This window comes from Gymnoscopelus braueri, assembly GCF_963280865.1.
Source record: "Gymnoscopelus braueri genome assembly, chromosome: 7".
NCBI lineage: Eukaryota > Metazoa > Chordata > Actinopteri > Myctophiformes > Myctophidae > Gymnoscopelus > Gymnoscopelus braueri.
The window spans coordinates 39,535,401-39,561,771 of record NC_137608.1 but is presented as its reverse complement, the minus strand read 5'-3'; the positions used below and the strand labels follow the sequence as shown (position 1 = coordinate 39,561,771).

Genomic DNA, 26,371 nt, shown 5'->3' with positions numbered 1-26,371 from the left:
TACTGATATGACAGATACTGACAGATATTTGCTTGATAATCCAAGGGTCACAAGTAGTCCGTTTGGGTCATAGGTCATGAGCAAGAAAAGTCGATAAGGACTGGGGAAATATATGATTTGATTAAAACTATTTTATTATAACAAATTGTGTGTACTGTATGCTGATCTCCTGGCAACAAGCAGAAGCTACACAGCAAATCCAGGAACACTGTATTGTGACGTGACAGGTCATGGCAGAGGTAGACTCATCCATAGGTCATTTGCATATGTGAACAGGTCACCCAATGAGGTGTTAGACTAAGTTGATGTCACTGTAAGCCCTTTGGTGTGGGTGGGGGGTGGGGTTGGGGGGGGGGGGCCTCTGACAGGTGAAGATGAATGTCGGTGTAGCCTGCCTTCCAACACCTGGCTGTCAGATCGCTGTCTTGATAGGAGAGATATATATGACGCTACCACACGGGTAGAACAGGTCACGCTCAAACTGTGGTTACAATAAGTGCCGATGCCCCGTTCTTTCTCTGTCCAGGAATAGCAGCACTCAGGATTATTATAACCTGGCATGGTACACATTGAGTATGAGTACATTTTTGAGTGAAAGTAACAGAGATTTTACTGATTAAAATAAAGACATACACACTGACTTATGACATGTACTACGGTGGCAATAGTACACTAGGATAGAAAATAAATACAAGGAGAGCTGTATTATTTAATGGCTGAATGTTAAAATTGTTATTCTCCAATAAAAAGATTTATAAAAAGGAAAATAAATACAAATAAATATCGCATCATAAATTGTCTATTTATGTGTGGTGTTTCATGAGTTACGACCAGGTAAATTTCAATCCATTGCTGGCAGCATTTCCGATCTGATGGTCCACTTATGAGTGGGAGCGGAGGGTCAGAGAACGCAGATTGCAGATGAGGAGATGGTGAGCCGAGATAACTTTCCCTTGACAGGGAGATGCTGGACTGGAGTGACGGTGGATGTGCTGCTGGAGGGCATGTGGGTGAGCGCTTGCCTGGCCACATTGAGAGAAGCTGTCAGGTCGATGAAGAAGCACCCAGATGGTACATCCAAGCTGCCGCCATGTAGGCCCCGAGGACGGAGGCGGGGTTGTTCTCCGATCATGTCGATGTATTGGTATGCCTGTTGAACTTTTCTCCTGCCTCCCTGGTTGCATGCGTGTCTGTTTCTGTCTATTTCTACACGGGATCTCTTCATTCTCTCTCAGTAGTTATTTCATAGGAACGGTGGCAAAGCTCTCGCATGTGTTAGGTTAGTGTTTCCAAGGTGGAGAGGTGGGAGCGCTGAGATAGTTTGAGAACTGTCGTGATCACAGTTATAGGAATAGGAACAGATTGGATATAGTGAATATTGTCAGATATCTGAGATATAGGGACAGAATGGGACATTGTGGCTGATGAAGAAAATGCAACCAGCCAACCAACCCACCTCATGAAACCAATGAGACTTGAAATGTTGACATTTGAATGATCACTGAATGGCATTTATTGAATGTTATCATCAGGAGAAAGACATTGTTTATTCATCAAACCAATCAACTTTGGTCATTTAGCAACTTGAACATTTTGAGAATGCACATAATGACAATGACAAGGTTTCTGGTCTGGACGAAATAAATAGCATGTCGCTCATTTACAGCTTGGCTGAGAAAGAAAAAAGGGTTAATCTTCATATTAAAAAGGCATACAGATGAGTTGTGATACTCATGTAATCACTAATTAATTGCGCTCAACAACAAAACAAAACAAAAAAGTTCTCCTTTTTTAAATAAAGCTTTTCAATTTTTAATATGTACCTTCAAGAGCCTGTTATAGTTAAATAAATAGAATGTTTTCCATTTTTAACATGCACATCCAATTTGCCTGGGGAAATTATTTACACTTTACTGATCCTACATGTCCACCAAATTCTCCACTTTTATTTACTCTAAACAATTCTTTCTCTCTCTCTCTCTCGCTCTCTCTCTGTCTGTCACACACACATACACACACATACACACACACGCACAAAATATCTCATACATACGTACATTTACAGTCAATCTTGCAGACATGCTGCATCTATTTACTATCAACACGATATCTAAACCTATGGAAGTGATCAAAATGCTAAACGCTGAACATGGAGACCCATGTAGTGTAATGAAACAGTTCAAACACCACAATTTTAGCCAGGGGGCATACAAAAAAAATGTTTAGTTTACAATTGATCATGCACTGTATAAACTCGCTTGTGTTATTTGGTTTGAGACGGTATAATCAGTGGCTTCAATATGTACTCGTTTTCTTTAAGTGAACAAAGAAAGGAGTAATATCTCCTGTGACAGATAAGCAATCCTACCAAATAATCTAACAATATTTTTTAGGTCTTTTTCCCCCAGGAATCGTCACTGTTCTCCAACAGTGGTTTATTTAACTATCTTTGCGTCAGCTTCCATTACATAACCAGGAGCTACTGGTAGGTGAACAGTTAGTTGTTCTTTTCACTGTCTTGTCCATATCGGTGTAGAAACTCCTGGCCCTCCGGCCGTCAAGTTGAGATGTTGTACAGTTTACTGTATTCCGTGTTGATGCCTTCACGCTTTCATGACGCAAAGTAAGAGTTCTGCATGGAATAAAGCCGGTCGATGGGGTTTCCCACACGAGCTTGCATGGAGTTGACTTCCGATGACGCCATGAAGCAGTCGCTGAGGCTGGTTAAAGACGTGTCGCTGTCTATGTCGTGGAACACGGAGTCGTTTCCTGTGGATGGAGGGAATCAAAATGTATTAGTTTTGGTGTTTGGCAGTGGTGTAGAGTAACTAAGTAAATGTACTTATTTTTTACTTTAATGGAGTATTTCCCATTTTCAATACTTTTACTTCTACTCCACTACATCTCAGAGGCAAATGTTGTACTTTTACTCCACTACAATTATTTGACAGCTTTAGCTACTAGTTACTTTGTAGATATAAATAATTTTATTATAAAACATACACTAACCACTTTAGCCCTATTTTATACATAGGCTATTTGAAAATAGCCGATCTACAAGCTCACAACGCGTCACATCGCGACGCGTTGTGAGCTTGTAGATCTGCTATTTTCAAACATTTTAGTAATTTTACTTTTGATACTTTAAGCATATTTTGATGCCAATACTTTTGTACTTTTACTCAAGTAACATTTTGAACACAGGCCTTTTACTTGTAACAGAGTATTTTTATATTGTGGTATTTCATATTGTGGAGTACTTCTTCCACCACTGGTGTTTGGCCATCAGAAGCATCGTGTACACACAGACAGGCACACCATGTATGCATCCCATGGTATTGATTAGAAAATCAGTTCAATCTCGTATACCAGATTTATGACACTGTTGTGAAACGATAATTACTAATAGCCGTATTGAGAAAATGCTATTGTGTGTCATCACAATTGTGGAAACTGTTTTGTTAAGGATCATCAAAGCCCACTTTTTGCTGCCCTCACTGGGACAATTGTGGTCTACGATGGGGCATGTAAACAAGGGGGCATCCTCCTAAAAGATCTGGTTAATAGCAACTGTTTACGCCTTTCATAAAACCTCAACATGTTATTTCTCTGCGGGGAATAGTTAACTTTATTACACTCTGGATCTTAATGATAGTGTTGCACAAAATGGGGACAGTGTGATGAGACATATCTTTTAATGCCTTGCCAATATTGTTCTCTTCCCCGCGAACCAAAGGAGAGTGATGAGACTGGGGATTTGGGTTTTTTACCACTGAGAGAGAACTAAATGGAGGCAAATTATAAGGAAGTTATGAACTTCGCGAAATGGTCCCTCTGGGACTTGTTGAGGACAGCGCTCAAAAATGTGTTGTTCCAGTTACATCCTGTGGACTAATACGTGATTGACGGGGCTTCTCCCCCCCCTTGTTTGTTTCTTTATACTGTGCTGCATAGCGTGCGCACACAGATAGAAAGATGGACAGGCGGACGGACCGACGGACATACCGACGGATGGACGGACACAGACACACTCACACACAGACACACACACACACACAATCAGGAAGAACATATGACACCCTCATTGCTCGGCTGATAAAGGCAATAAGCCCCTTCGACTCTGACCATTGAAACCCAATGATCCCTTTGATCGCACATTAAGAAGAACTACATACAGTAGATTACACACCAAATGGAAACGACAACAACAACTTTTTGCCTCAGAGAGGGGGAGATGGGGGTGTCGTGTCGGGGGTGTGTGTGTGTGTGGAAAAGTTAAAGTCGTATTAAATTTATTTGAAAACAAACTTCAAAACCCGACGGCTTGTGAGCATGCTTGTGTTATCTCATGTGGGAGGGGAAGCTGCTCGTATTGCTCTGCGAGCGGTCTAAATCAAGGGAGCTGTGGTCCAGGACACATGTCCCACACTGGGGAGTTATGAGGTACATCAAGGGATGAGTATGAGTGTGTGTTTTTAACCCATTAAAGACCTGAAGCCGATTCTACAAATGTCTTCTAAATCCTAACAGTTTTCTAAAAAGAAATAATTATGTCGCTATATCAGTGGTTCTCAAACTTTTTCATAATTGTCAAGGACCCCCAAAATTGTATATGTATTTGGCCGCGGACCCCCTATCTCAAAATATTTGGTTCCAGGGAACCCCCCAGAAGATTTCAGTTAAAAATGTTCGCTTCAAAAGAATATTATATATATTCACAGATTTGCACACATTTTCAAAAATGTTCAAAAATAGCCAAAGTGTAAAATAATGCTTTTTTTTAATATAGCTCAAACCTAAGAATGACACAGATGTGTTCCCGGTCTTAATGGGTTAAGGGGGGGATGGATGGGTGGGTGAGGTAAGAGGGGTAAGGGGACTACAGTAGATGCTCACCATATGGATTCATGTGGTCACCGGGCATCTGTGGGGGGGTGAGCCCCTGTTGGAAAGGGTCTGTGCTGTAGCCGTTCTGATCCATGGCAACCAGCTGCTGCTGCGGCGGGACGAGCGGCGTGAAAGAGTTCATCATCCCCTCCATCCGATTGGACATCACCTCTGTAAGGACGGCCAATCAGAATGATGGAAAAAAGTGTTATTGGGATGTGTGTGTGGAGCCCGAGGTGAATCTGGAGTGTTTTCCAGTCAATTCAATAAGCACAAACTGAGACGAAAGGAAAAGAAAACCGATTGTGCTCGTAGATTCCAATATAGCCCATTCAAATTCATGTGCATCACCACCAGTACACCAAATATAAATATCTATTCTGTTTTTTCTTTATGTTATGCTGACTTAAAGGGATAGTTCACCCAAAAAAATACTTATTTTCTATCAATTACACACCCCATGAAGCCTTGAATTCATGAGTTTTTGTCGCATTCCTAAGCCAATAATTTGATGGTAGGAGACTCAATGGAGACTCTTTGAGTCTCTGCCGGTCATCAAATTATTGGCTTAGGAATGCAACAAAAACAAAAACATCTCCATGAATTCAAGGCTCCATGGGGTGAGTAATCGATAGAAAATAAGTCATTTTGGGGGTGAACTGTCCCTTTAAGCTGTCTAAGTTGTCAACAGATTGTAAAATGTTAAGAACCCGCAACATTGTAATGCTAACAGAGCCGTGCTATAGCAAGTCATTAGCTGTAGCTACTACCCCGAATCTACTTGGATGACCTGTGTATATCTTTATCATGGTAACCTACAGCAGTGGTTCTCAAACTTTTTCATGTCAAGGACCCCCAAAATGTATATGTATTTGGCCGTGGACCCCCATCTCAAAATATTTTGTTTCAGGGACCCCCAGAAGCAAAGATTTGAGTTACAAATGTTCGCTTTGAAAAATATATAGTATATCAAGCACAAATGTTCAAAAATTTTCAAAAATAGCAGATCTACAAGCTCATAGCGCGGCACCCGCTGCCGCGCTATGAGCTTGTAGATCTGCTATTTTTGAATAGCACAAAGTATAAAAGGTTAAAGTCGAAGCGGTTAAAATGATTGTGATACTATATTAACACATTTTGCTGAGGGACCCCCGGAACACCCCAAGGACCCCACAGTATTGTTTAACTTTACATTGGTGTAAAGAGTGATTCTCTCACACTTGACTTCTTTAAAAAGCTCTTGCTCTTGGCTTATACAGAGTGGTGAGTGGGAACCATAGTCCTTGTGGCTTTGTGACTGGAGCCCCTCCCCCTGCACTTTCCTTTACAGTGGTGAGGGCCTTGTGAAATGATGTTTGCCATTCATTCCACTCTTTGGCTTCCATGAGTTTTCCAAAACCATCCAGAGACCTTTTGATGTGAAGTTGTTCTGGTTTACATTCACATTACATGCGTCTCATGGATGTGTGAACTCCTACTTTCTATCTTCTACCCTTGACCCTGACTACAGTTACTGCAGATATATATATAGTCGTAGGCAGTGGTGGACAAAGTACTCAACCCTCAGGATACCCCAGTCAAATTATAGATACTCCTGCCCCCCTGGTCAAATATTACTCAACTACTATACGTGAAAGCTGCTCAGTCAAATGTGTACAAGAGTAAAAGTACTGGAGTATTTGCTTTTCAAATACTTAAGGAATAAAACGTACATGCTTTTAAAAAAATACTTAAGTATTCAAAAGTACAACTTAAAAGTACACTTTCTTTCATTGCATTGCTGAATTATATTTCTGACATTTTCCAAAAATATCAAAGACTTTCTAGACATTTAAAGAAAATGGTAATAATATTGAAAATAGCAGATCTACAAAGGTCACGAAACGTTGTGTTGGCTATTTTCACTATTTGATATAATGCTATATTCATTCATAATGTACCTTTTCCCCTTCCGAGAAATGTGGTGGAGTCTAAATGACAAATTTGTCTTTGAAATGTTGTGGAGGGAAAGTATCCAAAAAATACAGTCCTCAAGTAAATGTTACTGTCCACCAGTGGTGGAAAGTAACTACAGTACATGTACTTAGTTACTACTGACTACAGTACAGCACAGACACTCCAAGGTCATAGTATGTTCAATGATTCACACATAATGGTTTGAGAGTATTTGGACGACATTCCTCCCACACTCCTCCCCAGCATCTCTGCCATGCTTCACCCAAACTATAGCCTCTTGTCTCTTCAACCCCCACCCAAGCAAACGGAATCATACCAGGTCACACATGAGCAGAAGAAGCCATTATGATCCATTAAAGGAGTAGTTCACCCAAAAAATTACATATTTTCATTCCTTAGCCAAACATTTTATGACCGCCGGTCTCTCCGGTAGGAGACTCAAAGGAGACTCTTTGAGTCTCCTACCGCCTCCTTGATCAGCCGGACATCAACTTTCTGGTTTAGGAATGTGACAAAAACTAAAATAAATCCATGAATTCAATGCTTCATGGGGTGTAATTGATAGAAAATAAGTATTTTTTGGGGTGATTAGACAGAGGCATACAGGTATATGGATCAGAGTATAGAATTATTTAGATAATCCATGAGTTATGTGGATATTTGAAGTGATGTCTTTAAATATTATTTTTGAAAATAAATTAATAACAATCATTATCTACCCAGGACAGTGCAGAGATTCAGCAAAGATGTAGAGAAGAGGCATGCCTTAAACTGTGGATGTTGTAGGCCTATTTATGCAGTCACAATAACTGGTCAGGTATACAGTGATATAAGATATACAGTACATACCTAGGTTTTTAAACAACAGTTACACTGAGACCTTATCAGTGAGATTCTGTGTGCTGTGCACAGGTTCTGTATCGTACCTTGACCGAGTCTTTGAGAATTCTGCTGTTCCTGTTGCTGCTGCTGTCTTCTTGCCAACTTCTTCATCTGTAAAGAAAGGAGTCAAAGTTGTGAGAAACTCCTCCAACTAACATGTGCACTCTTTAATTTAAAAAGGATGCTCCTCGCCTGCTCACCCTTGAATGAACTACATAAACTTGTATCTAAGCGCATTTCATTGTCAAATATCAAAGGCTGTCGGAGATAATATCAGAAAAGAGGAGGGTGTAGACATTTAAAGGCAAGAGTGAGGTGAATTTCCAACCCGCTGCAGTTTAACTTTACTGATGTGAAAGGAATGCTGTGATAAGTTTAACACAGACACGGTCTGGGCTGATTTATTATTTGGATTATTAATTGCCTTTTCCCGCAAATTCAAGAGGGAACCAAGCTGTTGTGACCTGACTCTTGTCTCTAAATAAAAACAAGGTAATTCATCATTAGGTTGTCCCCCGGTGTTAAAGGCTCTCTCCTCACCTTAGCTCTCTGGTTTTGGAACCACACCTGCACCACCCGAACACTGAGTCCTGTCTCAGCAGCCAGTGTCTCCCTCACCTGTAAAAAAAACAGGGAAAAAAAGACTTCAAACATCACACAACAAAACAAAACTACTCCACGGCACGAGGAAATAGTTTGTGTCCTTTATGTACCTGGCACATTTCCCAATGGGCACTTTGCCTCTTTTTATTTGCTTTGATTTCAATGAATGTTGAATTAACCCATTAAGACCGGGCAGGAACGCATCTGTGTGTCATTTTAAGATTCCTTTGGGCTATTTTTTGAAAGATCTTGAACATTTGTGCAAATATTTGAACATATACATTTGTAACTCAAATCTTTGCTTCATGGGGGTCCCTGGAACAACATATTTTGAGATGGGGGGTCCACGACCAAATACATATCATTTTGGGGGTGACATGAAAAAGTTTGAGAACCACTGACATACAAACATACGCTTTTCCCAAAAAAAAATAGGATTTAGAAGACATTTTGTAGAATCCCCCAGAAGCAAAGATTTGAGTACAAAATGTTCGCTATATATATATATATTCAAAGATTTTTTACGATTTTTCAAAAATAGCAGATCTACAAGCTCATAGCGCGGCACTCGGTGCCGCGCTACGAGCTTGTATATCTGCTATTTTTTTAATAGCCCAAAGAAATTTTAAAAAAATGACACAGATGCGTTCCCGTTCTTAACGGTTTAATACAGCAGTCCCTTTAGACCTCTTGGTTACTGCCTCTCTTCAAAGCCTTTAGACTGGAGCTGCAGTGCATGTTTTTAGGGCCTGAGCTATGGAAGCAGCTCTCTCCTCTCTCAGAATGTCATTTGGCGCAGGCGGACTGTGTTACAACGTCTACCTCAGTTAACACAGAACAGAATGCTGCTCGCCCACTTCAAAGCCCCGGCTCTGAGGTGGGGGGGTGGGTGGGGGGGGGGGAGGACTCTTTTTGAATTTGAGAATTTTATTTGTGAAACTACTGTGGGGCCTCGTGGCGTGCATTTTAAATACTCCATGTGTCCTCAAAAGCCTGATGAAAGCCAGGGGAAATAATAAAATTCTTGTATTTAAAAGATAGTGCAGAAAAAAAAGTATGGCAACGTCAGTGTGTCTTGGTTAAGTAAGTGCCTGACTAAAATGTCTTGTCTTATGTATAATAAGCCTTTGACATGCATGCACTTTGGCTTAAAGTGATAGTTCACCCAAAAAATGACTTATTTTCTATCAATTACACACATTTTTGAAAGAGACTCCTACATCTTTCTGCCGGGTAATCAAATTATTGGCTTAGGAATTCGACAAAAACTAAAAAAATCTCGATGAATTCAATGCTTCATGGGGTGCGTAATTGATAGAAAATAATATTTTTTTGGGGTGAACTACTCCTTTAATTTATACTTGGTCGTACGAGGGCCTTTAAGGTGTCCCTTTGAGGTCTCCTCCAAAACCCAAGCCTTAAAGTACTATTAGCCTTTTGGCTCACCTTTCTGCAGGGTTTGGAGGAGACCTCAAAGGACGCCTTAAAGGCCCTTCTCTGTTGAGTGGTCAGGATGGTGCGAGGCCGCTTGGGCCTCCTGGGATCCTTCGAATCGTCTCCTTTCCCCTGGCCTCCAGCACCTTTCTCTGGCTTGATGTCCAACTCCTCGTCGTCACTTTTCTCTGCAAGAGAGAATCATTTCTCCAAAACGTCAGTAATGGTTTTGAACTGACTACTCCCTTTTAGTCAGTGACAGTTCTGCTGATAAATAAATATTTTTGTTCTTCGCCATTCCGAGAGATTCAAGACACCACGAGCGCATAATCAAAGGAGACACACGTGTTTTTAATACTTTGTTATCAATTTATTACAGAAAGGAATAGGCCGGGCAAGCACGATTAGACTTAGGGAAGACCAGCTCTTTATGGGGAGAGAGCGCAACGAAATATGTGCATTTGTTATTGAACTGGACAACTGTGTCACTTATTATTAATTGCAGTCAGCTTTGGTTGATTTACACTGAATCAATCTTTGATAAGAAAACCTACGTCCACCGCAACATGAAAAGACGTATGGGATATGCACCCCTCAAGAGACTGCAGGAGAATGTGACTTTTTGCACTTATGCAGAGCTCAAAAATGGTGACCATATCTAGTATGGATTATTAAATTGTTACTGTCAGTAAAAAGGATATTAATGTTTTGGGTGATAATAAAACCTCTTTCATTTTCATGGCTCTCTATCGTACACTACACCTTGCCATTAAAACAAAATTACACCGTGGCTTTATGAGATCTCGGAGATATGTTACTGGAGAAATACTTATGACAGTAGCTGTTCACATTAAAAGCTTAATGTGTTTGCAGTTATTATAAAGTCACCATTCAATCAACCCTGCACAATTTATTGCTTCGAGGAATGTTTCTTAGATAATCCGGTTCTTTGAACTGTATATTGAATGCAAGTGTCTAGTGACAGACATAAGAACATCTGCATCGTTTAGTTGCTGTCAATGGCAAATTAATGGCTCAATTAATCAGGGATTAAAAATATTGGCAGAGTCAACTTGAAAATAAACAAGCATTGATACTGAGTTAAGTGATTTTCAGAAAGAAAAACAATCCCTTTTCTTTAAATTCATTTTAGGATTACAGTTGACAAAATTCTGCTGAGCACGTTGGGAAATGACCAGTGAGAACCAGTTTTTCCTGGTTATAAATCTACTATACAGTATAAACTACTACGTTGCTGTCCGGCAGAAACCAGCTAACTCCATTTGTCCGCTTTTGCTTTTTTCCCCCATAAATCAGTGTTATTGAACACTCTTTACGTCTGTGTGTTGATTAAAATAATATTGAACCAATGAAAAGCATTAAAAAGTGCTTTTGACAAAACCAGCTAACTCCATTGGATCCTCAAACTTTCTGCTAAACCAGCTTATTCCACCAATAAGTTTAGGAGTTAGCTGGTTTTGACCTCCAACCTCATTGTGAGCTTGGAGGTCCAAAACCTCCTAACTTTTTGGAGTTAGCTGGTTTCTGCCTGACAGCAGAGATATATACAATATTAAAATATAAACTATCCATCACACAAAAGCAGCAATTATCCTAAGACATGAGGTCTACCAGAGTGAGAACAAGGGTTCCCAAAAATCACAACCAGCGTAACTGTTAACAAAGCCTAATGACGTAGATGTTCAGTTCCAGTGATTTCTGGAAGATGTACAGTACAGTGTACAGTATGTGATGGCATGGCGTGTCACGTCATCTGGTTCTGATATGTACTGTACTATATATCTCTAACATCTCACCACCGAAAACCTACATTTCATCGGCGACATGCCGAGGTTAACCTCTAGCTCATGTCAACATTTTCTCAATCTCTGAATTTTGGAGCCTGTTCACCAACACGTGCGTATGTGATACACACTGACTGGGACGCAACCAACCGAACGAGGAAGCAAAGCAAATATTCCTATAAGTTGACAAAAGTTGACACAGGCACAGATGTATTTGACAAATTCCCTGCTTTTGTGCATGTTTAAATGCGAGCCAGATGGCAGCGAACAGTGGGGTTTGGCGAGACGCCTCAACGTGTGTGTGTGTGTGTAGTGGAGGGCTATAGTCAAGGAACACTAGAGCTGATAAGAGTGGAGGCGCTGCTCGGCTTTCTGCAAGAAAAAGGCCCCCAAATCCCTCTGTCACTCCACCATGATACAGTGATTTAATTCTTTCCAGCACCAAGATACCGCCCACGCCTGCATGGATAGCCATTAATACAGGGTGGCTTGGCTGTGTCCTGTTCCCACTTCCTACTGTACATCATAAACCGACGCTCCTCGCCCCAAATTAGAAATACTACAAAATTAACCATCAAAAGCCGTCTCAGAAGTCCCACATTTTTACTGCCCAGGCCAGCGCTAGCATGGAAGCATGAAGCTTGTACTCTGGTTTAGTTTCTCTGCATCCAGGAAGAATTATTTTGGGAAAATTCAGACATATCAGCAGGTCGAAGCCCCACAGGAAGGCTTTAGCAGCCGGTTCATTGAAATGTGCGAATTCTGTGCAACGATGTGCCTCGTCAGTTTTATCGCAAACATAATTATTAAAGGACGACTTCACCCATTTTCAACCTGTCTTCCAGCCTCATATAACTGGTCCTCACTAATGTTCATGATAATATTTGAGCACCATTTTTGTCTTTTCAGTCTCTGTGTCTCAGAGGAGGGCTGTGGACAGTTTAGAAACCTGTCTACCAGTGACATCATCGATGGGGAATCCAAGCTAATAGAAACGACAGGCTTTCTATTCCTGGACAGTTAGCATGCTATAATGGAAGCCATTGTTCTCGTGTTAATAAAAATAATAATATATATATATTGAAATATTGAAGAAGAAAAATAAACGTCCTAACTATGATGTCACTGGTAGATGGGTTTCTGAAGTGTCCACAGCCCTCCTATGAGACACAGACTGAGTAGAAAAAAATTACACCATTTTATCAGGAGCATTAGTGAGGATCTATTATATGAAGATGGGAAGTCGTCCTTTAAGGACAGGCAGCAGTGGGTGCTGCGGTACCAACGGAGAGGATAGATTCAGGACAAGAGGACATGATGGAAGACTTCTAGGATGGCTAACACCACCGCGGTATGGTCTAATACACCATACAGAGTACAACACCCTGGTGCCATTTTACGATGGCACCGGAGTGTTGTTCTCGGGCCGGTGTGATAAGGGTGCAGAGCAACCCACCTGAGTCTGAGTCATCCGGACTCACGGAGCTGAGCAAGTCCTTCTCCCTCTCGTAGTCGATCTTGCACAGCAGCTGACCCTCCTTCAGGACAAACTCGTCGCCTTTCCTCAGCTGGCGGTCGCACACGCAGCAGCAAAAGCAGTTGAGGTGGTAGACGCACTCCAGGGCGCGCATCACAAACTCTGTGGGGGCGATCTTCTCCAGGCAGCCACTGCACTTGGTAGCAAACAACCTGAAAGTGACAAATAAGAAAACATTATGGTTAAGATAAGAACACGCGTCAAATCATATTAATACAATGATTACATACAGCAGTGGTTTTCAACCTTTTTCCATGCCAAGGACCCCTAAATGTATATACATTTGGCCGCAGACTCCCATCTGAAAATGTTTTGTGCCAGGGACCCCCAGGATAGAAGATTTGAGTTAAAAATGTTCGCTTTAAAAATATATATATATTCAAAGATGTGCCCACATTTTCATGATGAATTTTTTTTTGCAGATCTACAAGCTCATGAGCTTGTATATCTACTATTTTTGAATAGCCAAAGCTAAGTGGTTAAAAATGATTGTGACGCTATGTTAACTAATTTTGCTGGGGACCCCCTGGTACCCCCCCAGGGACCCCTGGGGGTCCCTGGACCCCACTTTCAGAACCAATGACATACAAGTTTGAGCAAGGGTGGACTCGGTATAGGAATCAAACCCAAAGTCAAGACGTTTCATTGCCAGTAGTGCCAGCAGAACTGTCAAGTTCAGCATTTGATAAATACAACTTTAAACTGAAAAACCCTGACCCCTCGCAATGTTACAGCTCTACAGATTAGGCTTTGCAAAAATCTAATATAAAACCTTTTTTTTTTTTGTCATATTGTGTTGTAAATGTGTGCTGGGTTTGTGCAGTTGCGTAGTAGAGTTGCTTGATGTTTCCATCAAGTGGTTTTGATTAAAGTGTGTGTGGAGGCAGCAGGGTGACCAGATGATCCTGTGGGCAGCCATGGAAGTGATCCCTTTGACAGCAGCTCATCTGTTAAAGTGCCTAGGTGGACTCAGGCCCACATCATCCCTCCTGAGTTCACTCATGGGCACCCACTCTCTCTGTCACAGATCCAGGAGACTGGGGATCACTTGGTTGGTGCGATCAGATGATCCTGATTAAGCACTTTCAACCCATGGCATCCCTATGTTGGCCATGTCATTATAGATTATTTATAGTAAATAAATAAATAAACAAACAAACAAACACATTAAAATAATGATCTGGCCTCCCTAGGCTGGTGAGGGGAGTGTAGCGCCCAGGATCACTTAGAAAATTGGCACCGGGTGAAAAAAATAAGTGTTACAAAATCATAACAAAATCATTACAAAAAAAATAAAAAAATAAAAGAAGATCTACAAGTGTCACGATGTGACGCATTGTGAGCTTGTAGATCGACTATTTGTGCTATTCACCGTACAGCGAAATACTATATATAGAGTCTTGATTGCCATATCCACTGAACATTTTCTTATATCCATGCTTTTATATACCCATCAGATATGTGAGTGCCGATGATGATTCATAGCGTACTACTGTACCAGGGTGCCTCATGGTCAGTTCATATTTCATCTTGAAAGTCTAATATTATGCCACCGTTCTACTACACACCGCCGTGCCGCTGCCTCTATCACCATTTCCCAGACAACACCTCTATCTTCTTTTATATCCTTTCAGGAAGATGTTTGTATTGTTTTATTGGTGAGTGAGAGACATTTAATTCATTCCCCCTTGTTTTGAAGAAACCACATTAAATGGAGCAGGAAGGCAGAGAGTGTGGTTGATCTTGTCCAGCCGTAAAGCTGGATTTATTAGTGGCCCCTTTGTTTGCCCTGGTCTGGAAGACAGCTGGCAACCGCCTATCTATTTGTGGTGAACGTCTATTTCATTGTGCAAGGCAGGGGAGGCAGAGAGAGAGAGAGAGAGAGAGCGGCAATTGACATCATCTGCTGGTGGTTCGGGGACAGGGATGAGCGATAGTGATGAATATAATGTGTAAATATGAGTGGAGAGAAAACCAAAGGATGGTTTTGTTATGGTAATATCATTGTAGGTGCTGATTGAGTACTGATAGGGAGTGGGTGTCTCTCTCTCCATCTCTCTCTCTCTGTTGTGTGTGCGTATGTATGTGTGTGTGTGTGTGTGTGTGTGTGTGTGTGTGTGTGTGTGTGTGTGTGTGTGTGTGTGTGTGTGTGTGTGTGTCTATATATATGCATACACCCCACACCACACGTGCATGTGTGTATGTGGCACAAGGCTCAGTACAGCAGCTGTATGCATTTTGGAAACAAGATAGTGTGGGGTTGGTTGCTGTCTGCAGAGCTTTGTAAAAGCATTGCTGTGCTACTGCCCATCAGACCATTATCAACAAAGCGATGGTACAAGTCCAATGTCAATGTTGAATTTCACATGCAATCTTAATTACATCATAATGATTGATAGGTCGTTTTACTCTTCGCTTGATAATCATTGTTCTCCTATAATCAAGAATCACATCTAATAACTGACAGAAAATTAAGGCAGTCGTGATCCTTCTCGCTTTTTATCTTTTTAACAATCACACAACAGGAAAACAACAGAGATATCAAAACTGGCACTTGCAGGGTTCATGAAATCCTTTAATCTTCCATTTATTACAATAAGTTAAGAAGATTATTATTCAACTATGGAAAAACCTCATGGATAATCCCTTGAAAAAGAAATTTTGGCATGTTTCTCAAACAAGCTGAGTTCTTGTTTAAGTGACCTGCCAACCTGGATTTGTCTTCTAAACAAGTCGCCAATTCTGGTCATCGCCAAGGAAAAAAATATTTGCAACAAGCGAATTAATAACATTTTAGGAGAAAATAAATAAATCTTACATCAGCTCATACATCTAAAGACAAACGGAAGACTCACGACTCAACATTGTCTTAGATTTTCCAACAGGATTAGCATGTTGCATGCTGCGATTTTGGGGAAAAAAGGAGGTGATGAATCTGTCAAAGACTAGTTCCCATCTCTAACTCTAATGTTTAGCTAATGATTGGAGGCTTAGCCCTAAGAACGAGGGAGAAAGGCTGAGGAAATGACTTGTTAGCACGGTTTTGATATGTCCAAGCTTCTGCATTCACCTTCGACAACCGCTCTCTCTCAAACCTTCTCATCCAGATGAAAACATTCTCATTCAGCCTCGCTTCCCCTTTCTTCCTTTTTCCCTCACCGACTCTAATCTTGTAAGCCATTATTTTTCTATTTCCCCTCTCTGTCACTTTGCATTATTTTTGCTGCTGTAATTCCTATTCGTGCCTTCTGGAATCTTCCTGTCCTGGCTTTGTCCTCCGGCCTAATCCGGACTTTCTCGCCTGTTTTCAGTCCCCGGTCCCCATTCTCAGCAGGGTTCAGATGGAATAGCCACGCATGACGCCCCTTCTATGGCAACCACACCTCCACAGGAAGGCAACGGCGACTTTTCGGATGGGCAGAGAGGGCCTTTGAGAAGCTGGCAGCGGCAGCAAATCCTTCTCTAAGGAACAAGGAGAATTAGCAGGGAGCAGTGGACTAGGGGTTTAACCCTACCCCTCTCCCTTTGAAAAGGCGCAGTCAGTCCCACTCCCGCGGCTCGCCACAATCAAACAGAGGAGGAGCGGGGAGGTGGCAGTGGGGAGAGGAGAACACAACTCCCCTGAATGACACAAGCAGTGGATTGTGAGAGGAGCCCTAATCCCACTTTAATACCTTTCCAAGTTCGGCTGCTAAAGAATGCTCTTTAAAACAACACCGCTGTGTGAGCAGTGAAGCGCTGACCAGGGGGAGGCACGCCATTCAACCTCCCTAACATTACCTGATTAGTGGACTGAGGCCCAGAGCCTGAGCCCGGCATGCCAGCAACGGACAGGGGAGAAGGTGTAAATGATCATTTTATATATATATATAAATATACTTTATGTGTTAATAAACACAACATGGTCTCTCCCAACTCAAGGGATAACGTTAACATCACACACACTCAGGTATAGTAGACATATAGAAGGTTACTACACTATATAGCTTTAGATGACATGACAAATTGTTGTGTAAACTCTTTGTAAAGACCCACAGGGACATTACAGCTCAGATGAAGGGGGTTGCAGTTGTGACTGGGGATCTGATTTAACGTGATACAGGTGACCAGTGTCTGCCCTTCCTCCGCTGTTTAATCCCAGTGACCCGTCAAATGAAGGCTTGTATCGACTTCAAATCCACTTTCTCAAGCCTCGCCGTCTGGGTAACATGACTCCCAGCGACGCAGGAGAGGGTCAACATTGGCATGATCAGCACCTCCTCTCTCTCTGTTTATAAAGGACAGGGGAGAGTTTAGCGAGGGGAGCTGACAAAGAGGGACCACCGGCATGAAAAACCCAACAACGTCCCTGCGCCTCCGCTTTTTCTCCTCCCACACCTGAGAGCTCACGGATCGAGCGACGAGAGGCCCTCCTGTGTGGATCAATGCCCTGCATCTCAAGCAGAGAGGTGTCAATATTTATCCAGGCCCTCCCTGGGACTGGACTAGCTCTCATAAATAATAAAAGAGCTCATCTCAGCACATACCTTTCTCCCACAGGAATCATTATGTCCTTGCCTTTAATCCACAACGTCCACGTAATCCCTCATCAGTTCCCTCCATGGGTTCTTTAGCACTTGTCTCTCTCTCTCTCTATAGCCTCCCTCTCATTTACACCTTGTATTCACACTGCTGAATGCTGCCTCGCAATGCTACAAGCCCTTACATTATTGGCCATGCAGAATTACAGATTAAATAAAAATACAAATAAATAGAATAATAATCAGAAACAAAGCATTATGAAAAACTTTTTTTTTAACTTTTTTTTACATGTATTTTTGTCATACAAACACTCCGACTGAGCCAAGTGCAGCCGAGAGAGCTGTCTCTCTCTGTCTCTGTCTCTCTCTCTATGTCTCTCTGTCTCTCTGTATCTCTCTCTGTCTGTCTCTCTCTCTGTCTGATTCTCCCTCTCTCTCTCTCTGTCTCTCTGCCTCTCTCTCTCTCTCTCTCTCCCCCTCTAGGCCATTGCTCTCTCTCTCTCCCTCTCTCTCCTCTCCTTCCAAAGGCACTTTGGAGAAGTATGCACTTTCTCTTTGAACAGATTATAGGCAACTTAAAGTGTGACAACATCTTAAGCTTCTCGCCACATGTTGCCAATGATTTCCCTCTACAGACATTACATTTAATGCTTCTGCCACAGTGATAAGGATCAGGAAAAGGCCGGGGCGGGATATACTAAGAAGCTCCAAAAAGAGTGAGAACAAGCGCCAGGGCGAGAGAAAGTAAGAGAATAGAAATGGGGGGGAGGGGGCTTAGGGGGGGGGGGGGGTACGAGAGGAGCTTGATAATCATGCTACATTTAGCAACACATGCTTTGGGTCTCACCTGCTCCGCCGTGTTCCTATTGAACAATCCTTCTGAGAAATACCACAACAATTTAGGAAAGAATGGCCAGGGCTATTATGTCACCGCATCCCTTCAAAAGGCAGACGGGGATGAGGATTAAGCCCGGGGAACAGCTGTAAGCCATTTACTTTGAAGATGGGCTCTACCGTTGAGGCAGGAAACCTGTGGCCGTGCCAATCACACCGAGGTGAGGGATGAGGTGTACACAGGCAGGTTGCCTGTTGGCTCCTGGACGCCACAAACAGGCCCCTGCGTGGAGGTATTTTCCTCCACTGCTATAGCCAGCTCCCCCATCTCATGACATGCCCTTTTAACCCCTTCCAATGCGGGAAACGCATCTCTGTCATTTTTAGATTTCTTTGGCTATTCAAAAATAGCAGATATACAAGCTCATAGAATCTGCTTGTAGATCTGCTATTTTTGAAAATACGTGACCATTTGTGCAAATCTTTGAATAAATATATTTTTTAAGCAAATATTTGTAACTGTCAAATGTCTCAACAAAATGTCTTCATTTTTCTGAAAATGTATTCTTGCTATATCAGTGGTGCTCAAACCTTTTCTTGTCAAGGACCCCCCAAAATGATATGTTTTTGGCCGCCGATCCACATCAAAATATGTTGTTCCAGGGACCCCCCAGAAGCAAAGATGAGTTAAAAATATTGTCTAAAAAATGTATTCAACACAAATGTTCAAGATTCTTCAAAAAATAGCAGATCTACAAGCTCGTGGCCACGCTATGAGCTTGTAGATCTGCTATTTTTGAATAACCAAAGGATAAAATAATGGTTATAGCTCAAATCTAAAATGATACAGTTACTTTCCCGGATTGAATGGGTTAAATTATAGTTTCTAACGATGATGATGTCCTCCTCTTAGATCCCAAACAAACATCACGAAAACTACTGGTTGGATTGCTATGGTATTTTCTGTGCACCATCCCAGAGGATGACCCCTACTGATATTGGTGACCAAAAGACCTTTCCTATAGAGCAGTGGTTCTCAACCAGTGGTCCGGGGACCACCAGTAGTCCTTGAGGGGGTTCCAGGTGGTCCCCAGCTAAATGATGGGGAGTTGGTAACCAAATGAACCCTTATAGATCTTTAACTCGTGAGAGCGAGTTAACTCATTTTACGCTCTCAAGAGTTAAATTATTGTTAAACTACATTACTTAATTAAATAATTGTTATTTTGATTAACGTTTGCCGATTATCTCTCCTATTTGTACCACATCAATGCAGCATGGACAACAAAATATTCTAAGTTTTGGGTCTGAGAGTCTAAATCTCATTAATGGTGATGAATCCGTGGCTGAGAACGGGTTGAGAACCACTGCTATAGAGCCACCCTTTGGTCAAAATGTACCCCTGTACTGTACGCAATGTTTCTCAAAATCGAACGGGCAGATTGCCATGAAAAAGTGCTGAGCACATGCACGCTTCCCTGAGGATGAACCCAACTGCATTTTGGTGACCCCCCCACCCCCTCCACAGCCTTTGCTCTAGTCTAGCGCCATCCATGGGCCAAATTTTTATTTATTTTTTTACAGAATTTACACACAAGATTCACAAAATTTAATAGGAAGATTGCAGGAAATGGTTTTGCTAACAAACTAGGGCAGTGGTTCTCAACATTTTCTCTCATCTTCTTGAACGTGTTGTTTGGTTGGTTAAGAAGCAGCTCGGCCTGCAGGGACTGCTAGCAGGCTTACTTTTTTTAACGGGTTAACAACAACAAATAATAATCTACCTTCAGCTAGATTTAAATACCTGTCTGCAGACCTCCCCTACATCAATCATAACATTTTCCTCTAAAGGTCAATGGACCTTTTCATTTTAAAGGTCACGTATGGTGCCTGTCATCTAAAGACCAAGGAGGCAGCAGAGGTCTTGAAGTGGCCAGATTAGGGATAGGCTACCATCTAACACAGTGGTTCTCAAACTTTTTCATGTCAAGGACCCCCAAAATGATGTGTATTTGGCTGCGGACCCCCCCATGTCAAAAATATTTTGTGCCAGGGATTTTTCAAAAATAGCAGATCTACAAGCTCATAGCGGTGCCGCACTATGAGCTTATATCTGCTATTTTAGAATAGCCATTGTGTAAAATATGGTTAAAGTGGTTAAAATGATTGTGATATACAGTATGATGATATCTATGATATATTAACACATTTTGCTAGGGACCCCCTGGTACCCCCCAATTACCCCTGGGGGTCCCCGGACCCCACTTTGAGAACCAATGCTCTAAAGGCCAAGGAGGCAGCTTGAAGAGGTCTTGAAGTGGCCAGATTAGGGATAGGCTACCATCTAACAGACGCTCCTTAGCCACTTAAGCCCTACGTATATACTTTGCCATATGACGATCATAGCAAAAGTGGCCGATCTGCAAGCTCACAACGCGAAGCATTGGGCTTGTAGATCTGCTATTGTCATTATTTTTTGATATATAATTTTTTTAAATGTCTTGGAAAACCTTTGAAAATGTTCACCTATAATGACATGCCCAAAAAAAGGTTGAAAGTAGTTGGCTCACATCAGATGTGAATCAGGATTTGTAGCAACAGTGCGAAAGCCGCACTATGGATACAAGCTAAATAGGAAAACATTTGATGCCCAGATGTTTCACATAGCGCACAGATGAATGAAGGCAAACCTTTTCAACTTCATCTCAAACATTTTGAAAATTACTTTGTTATGTATGGCTGGAGTTGTCCGTTTGATACGGCAGACACCGCTCTCTGACCACACTGTTCTAAACATAGCACCCTGAAATTAGCCGATCCCCCTTGGCTAATTGTTTGCAGAGGCAGGGCAGAAGGTAAAAGCAGACACAGTAACATGGCAATAGAAAGGGATTAGCGTAATGTGATGGAGTGTCTGCATAACTTAACACAAGCGAGCTAAATATATTTATGACTTATTAACCAAACCTTTTACTTTGGGATGTACATGGATAGTTAAACAACCGCTCTTAAGCAGATCACTTGGAATACGTGAGCTGGATCGTGTAGGCTACAGTACAGTGCAAAACAGTGATAGCGATGATACCATAACACTTAAATGATCTCAGTAACCCGATCCATTTTCATAGTATCAGCGTTTCTCCTTTTGGAGCATAGATTCATGGAAAGTAATGAAGCCAAATAAAAAGTGCCATGCTTCTCCCGTCCCCAGGGCCAGCTCCAGTCAGCTCTAAAAGCTGCTTAATCACCATCCCGTGCTTTACTACATTAGCATAATAATGGCCTTTAAATTGAGGCTCTTTGTTTTTTAATTAAACTCCCAGCAGGTAAAAGTAAAACACATTAAAGGGAGATGTGTACAACACTAATGGCCCAAAGGTGCCTTCTTCATCACGGAGCCCGCCTGGCCATGGGGCTCCTAGCATGTGCTCCCTGATGCTGGAAGAACAGCAACTGCATGGCTGGCCTGGCAGCCTGGGAGTTCACTAGGGAGAGATGAGACAATCTGATTGCACTTGGCATGGCAAACGGCGAGATAATAGCTGAGACGTGTTAGCGTGGCTACACACACCTGCCCTACATTACAACAGTGAACACACATAGTATAGCGTTTGCAGTGGTGGAAAAAAAGTACTCAAATTCTTTACTCAAGTAAAAGTACCAAAACTGCAATGTAGAAATGCTCCGTTACAAGTAAAAGTCCAGAAAAAAATCTAAATTTACTTGAGTAAAAGTACAAAAGTATTGGCATCAAAATGTACTTAAAGTACCAAAAGTAAAAGTACTAAAATGTTTGAAAATAGCAGATCTACAAGCTCACAACGCGTCGCGATGCGAAGCGTTGTAAGCTTGTAGATCGGCTATTATCAAATAGCCTAGGTAAAAAATAGGGCCAAAGTGGTTAATACGTTTTATAATATCATAATTTATATCTGAAAAGTAACGAGTAACTTAAGTTTTCAAATAATTGTAGTGGAGTAAAAGCACAACATTTGCCTCTGAGATGTAGTGGAGTAGAAGTAAAAGTATTGGAAATTGGAAATACTCAAGTAAAGTACAAATACCTCAACATTTTACTTAAGTACAGTACTTAAGTAAATGTACTTAGTTTACTTTCCACCACTGTGCGTTTGTAGGAACAGAACAATATTTTGCACGTGGAAGAAAAAAAAAGATGCTAACTGTAGTCACCCGCTGAGCTGTAGTGCTTCTAGTATCAACTAACCCACACATACCCTTTTGTAAAATAAATATGGCCACTTTATTTCTATGGCAGCATGAGCTCCTATGTGCTGGAATGCACAGCCCCTCGGAGAAGCCCCCTGGCCACATAGAAACCCAGTTATAGCTCCGTATAACACTGTACCGCACAACTTCTGCACAGAAGTGCCCAAACCGTACGTCGTTATTCAAAATGATCACCATCAAAAGGAAGTGCATTTTATTAGATTATATTAGTCAACCTGTGATAAGGATAATCACGTACAGTCATCATGTACAACGTGTATCATAATAGCTGCCATATAAATCACATTTATAATGGTAGGATATGCAAATCTTGAACAATGTTTGACCGATTTACAGTGTAGTGGAGATTCTAGCAAATCTGGCGTTTGGTTCAAGGGTCTACTTAAGAAGCATTGAGGTCATGTGGTTCTAAGTACTAGAGGTTTGATGTGATTATAGCAAGGTATACAGACAGCAGCAGGGTTTTTAGGCAAATATACTGCTGTACTGTCTGCCTGTATGTATTTTGTTGCAATGTTGTTTGTCTCAGACCAGGGTCCACAATGGAAATAAGTCGCATAACTTTCTTGTGTTTGTATCCTTGACGTTTCTCCGATGAACATGATGTACAGTAACATGTGTTTTTCCTGTACTGTAAGACATCTAATAAAATCAAATCAATATGCTCCAGCAAAAAAAGTGTTACAGAAAGGAGTCCGCTCTACAAAATGACGTCATTTTTGTCTGTTTCTCAGAAGCATAAATACTTCTTCTACTTCACATAAATGTCATCTTTTTTTCTCCTGTGCCAAAAGCAACAGCGATATGCAGAGTATTGTCTTGCAGTATCAAGTGATCCAGTGCCTCCGGTTCACATACAGCTACTAATGACTCATGAGTGTTACCCATGAAAACAGGAGGCTTTCCTTTGCATGTTATGGAAAGCATTCAACTCTGTGCTGCCACACAGCTAGAACAAAGCTTGTGTTGAGCAGTGAAAAGACAGTGTAGTGGGCAGCAGAGGAGGCTAAGTACACATCTAAACAGAAGAGTAAGCAGCCAGGCACACATGCCATGTTTGTACAGCTGGTGTTCTCGAGTATTTAAAATGAACGCAACATCAACATTTTGGTTCAATATTTAGAGCTGCAAACAAACAAATGCGGGCCACCACTTACAGCAACAGCACAAGTGAGAAATATAATGACAATGAACTGTTATATGTTTTTTCCTTTAACATTTCTCTGACATATCTTTACCTGTTCTCTCAAAGCGGCTAAAGTTGATCCTTAAGCAAATAAATTAGGAGCCTGTGAATTACAAGCCTGTTATAAAGCGCTTTGCTCTGCCTCTTGTCACTACCAAAGCCCCCAAGTAACCGAAGCTGTTTGTAAAACCCATCTCTCCAGCCACCCTGCTGGAGATGTGACATCTTTACAACACGCTGCTCTCTAAAAAGCAAGCAGTCAAAAAAAGGCAGTCGGAGAGGCCTGGATAGCTCCCATTTAAAGCCACTGTAAATTCCTCTGCACCCATTTTATATTTTTAATAACTCTATCGCCAGGACTCTCTTTGTCTGCCCCTTCCAAGCTAATCTATGTGAGGTGGTGCAGAGCCCCCCATTAAGGGCTTGGCCCGCTTCAACGAGTCATCCTGGCTGACTGCTTCTTCTGAAGGGAACTTGCGAAAGGAAAGACGGAGATGGCTACAATGGTTCTAATGGCTATCACATGTTATATTGCTATGGCTGCCTATAACCGACCACAATACAGTAGGTTTTTTTTTTTTCTTTTCATGAAAGTGGGTCTGGCCTTTCTGAGGTATATACTAGATGGGGGAGATCAACCGCTGTGTGTTGTGCTATATCACTATAGACCACAGTGCTTACATCACCATCAGAGAAAGCAAGCAACCACACGGTCTGGTGTCTAAATCAATTCAATAACAAACTATGCAAGTATAATACAAAAATAAAATGTTGATTGGCAATTAACCACTAGGGGTGTCCCTATTTTGGCTATATAATAGGCGAACATTCAGATTTTTCAAATATTTTCCAAAATTCTGCAAAAATAGCAGATTTACAAGCTCATAACGTGCCGTGATGCGTTGTGAGCTTGTAGGAAAAAAAACACATTTTGAACATTTTAAGAAATTGGGCTTGAGTGGTCAAATCAACTGATGTCTCTATACATCAAGATGCCTCCCTTACTTTCTTTTCCATATTTTTTCATATCTTCCAATGTCATGAAATGGTTAAAAAGCAACATTTGGATTGGAGGGAGAATTCAGCTATAATTACTATTGACCCTCAGGTTTCTGGGGTCTAAGACATAAAACAAACAGTAATATGAGGTGTTTTAAAGCACAAGTCTGCAAATATGCAAAGACAGGGTCTGGTGGAGAGCATCGCGCTTTGGCTTCTTTTCTCAGCAGCCTAATCTGTGGGCCTACACAATATTAAGACGGCTTTGGAGCCACTTGTGACCCAGCTGTGCACTAATGAAAAATTCCACAGCTCCGTGCAGAGGCCAATGGAGCCTGACCCCTCTCCACCCTAGAACCGAGCAAGTGTCCATCTTGAAGAGTTTACCAAAGGCTGAAAGATACTGGCTTAATAGGTAGTGAAGGAGAAAAGAGAGACAATCTGGGGGAAAAAAGCTCTCCCCCCTCTCCTCCATCTCCCATCTTTAGTATATTGCCACGAAAGTAGAGTGTTTGCCCAAGTATTAATGGGCAGAGATGATCTGGAGATCATTGTGATGGTGGCTATAGCCGTATGAGAGAGGCTCTGTTTACTTAACAGAGAACCAGCTAAGCCCAAAATGAGTTTGGGGCGAACAGAATGCAAGGCAACTGGGGACCTGCTTTGCCAGAACCCCTGATTGTCTTTTAGTAGCATGGCCCCACTCTTAACTCGGACTATAGTCTCATGTATGGACCGTCGCTGGTGATATTAAAGTGTGCACATCGGTTCTGGAAAACCGTACCCGGTGCCCATAATATTTTACTTTGCATGCACAAGCTGGTTCTGGAGAACCGCTGATCTGACCAACTCCACAAGAGACACTTGCACTCCCTTGTCAGCAATACACATGCCAAATATGAAGGCGATTGCTTGAAAGGTTCTTGAGATATTTATAGATATTTTATCTGCAATGTCAATTTTAACATTCAGGGTATTTAGACTGTTGTACAGATGATCATATTTGTGGTATGTCATGTCATAGCTAATGTTGCTGTTAGCTTCCTCACATATATCATTTTTTATGTGTATTGTGCTGTGTGTGTGTATACGTTTTTGGTGCTAAACTCCCATTGTCATCAAAAGCTTATCATAAGCTTGAAGAATTAAACAACCATCAATCTTCAAACCTTGTGCATATAAATGTTCAATTAATGCACGTTATGTATATAAAATACTGCATATGATGACATTGAAGAAATTTAGAACATTTAGAGAAAAGAAAGTAATCTTTGACGCACATAGTGCATGGATAGTGGTTACAATGGTTTTCTTCTTCAATGAGGACATCACCTCCCATTCATCTGACCAAATGTTTTTCCTCTTCTCTCCTTAAAGGAGTAGTTCACCCAAAAAAAAAAAATTCTATCAATAACACACCCCATGAAGCATTTTTGTCGCATTCCTGAGCCAATAATTTGATGACCTGGCGGACTCTCCG

At 41.5% G+C, this 26,371-nt stretch overlaps 1 protein-coding gene across 2 annotated transcripts in view; it reads right to left on the bottom strand.

Annotated features, from left to right (window-relative positions):
- Window positions 1–2,611: 2,611 nt before the first annotated feature.
- lmx1bb (LIM homeobox transcription factor 1, beta b) overlaps window positions 2,612–26,371 on the bottom strand; it is a gene marked incomplete at both ends in the record, with an annotated part of 70,668 nt that continues 46,908 nt past the window's right edge. The window contains 6 exons of one of the 2 annotated variants that reach the window (XM_080432119.1): window positions 2,612–2,769; window positions 4,897–5,058; window positions 7,770–7,836; window positions 8,266–8,343; window positions 9,775–9,950; window positions 13,024–13,256. In XM_080432119.1, the coding sequence (XP_080288245.1) occupies window positions 2,612–2,769; window positions 4,897–5,058; window positions 7,770–7,836; window positions 8,266–8,343; window positions 9,775–9,950; window positions 13,024–13,256 (874 nt within the window). The remainder of the gene's footprint in view (window positions 2,770–4,896; window positions 5,059–7,769; window positions 7,837–8,265; window positions 8,344–9,774; window positions 9,951–13,023; window positions 13,257–26,371) is intronic. The other variant, XM_080432120.1, reaches the window with a different exon arrangement.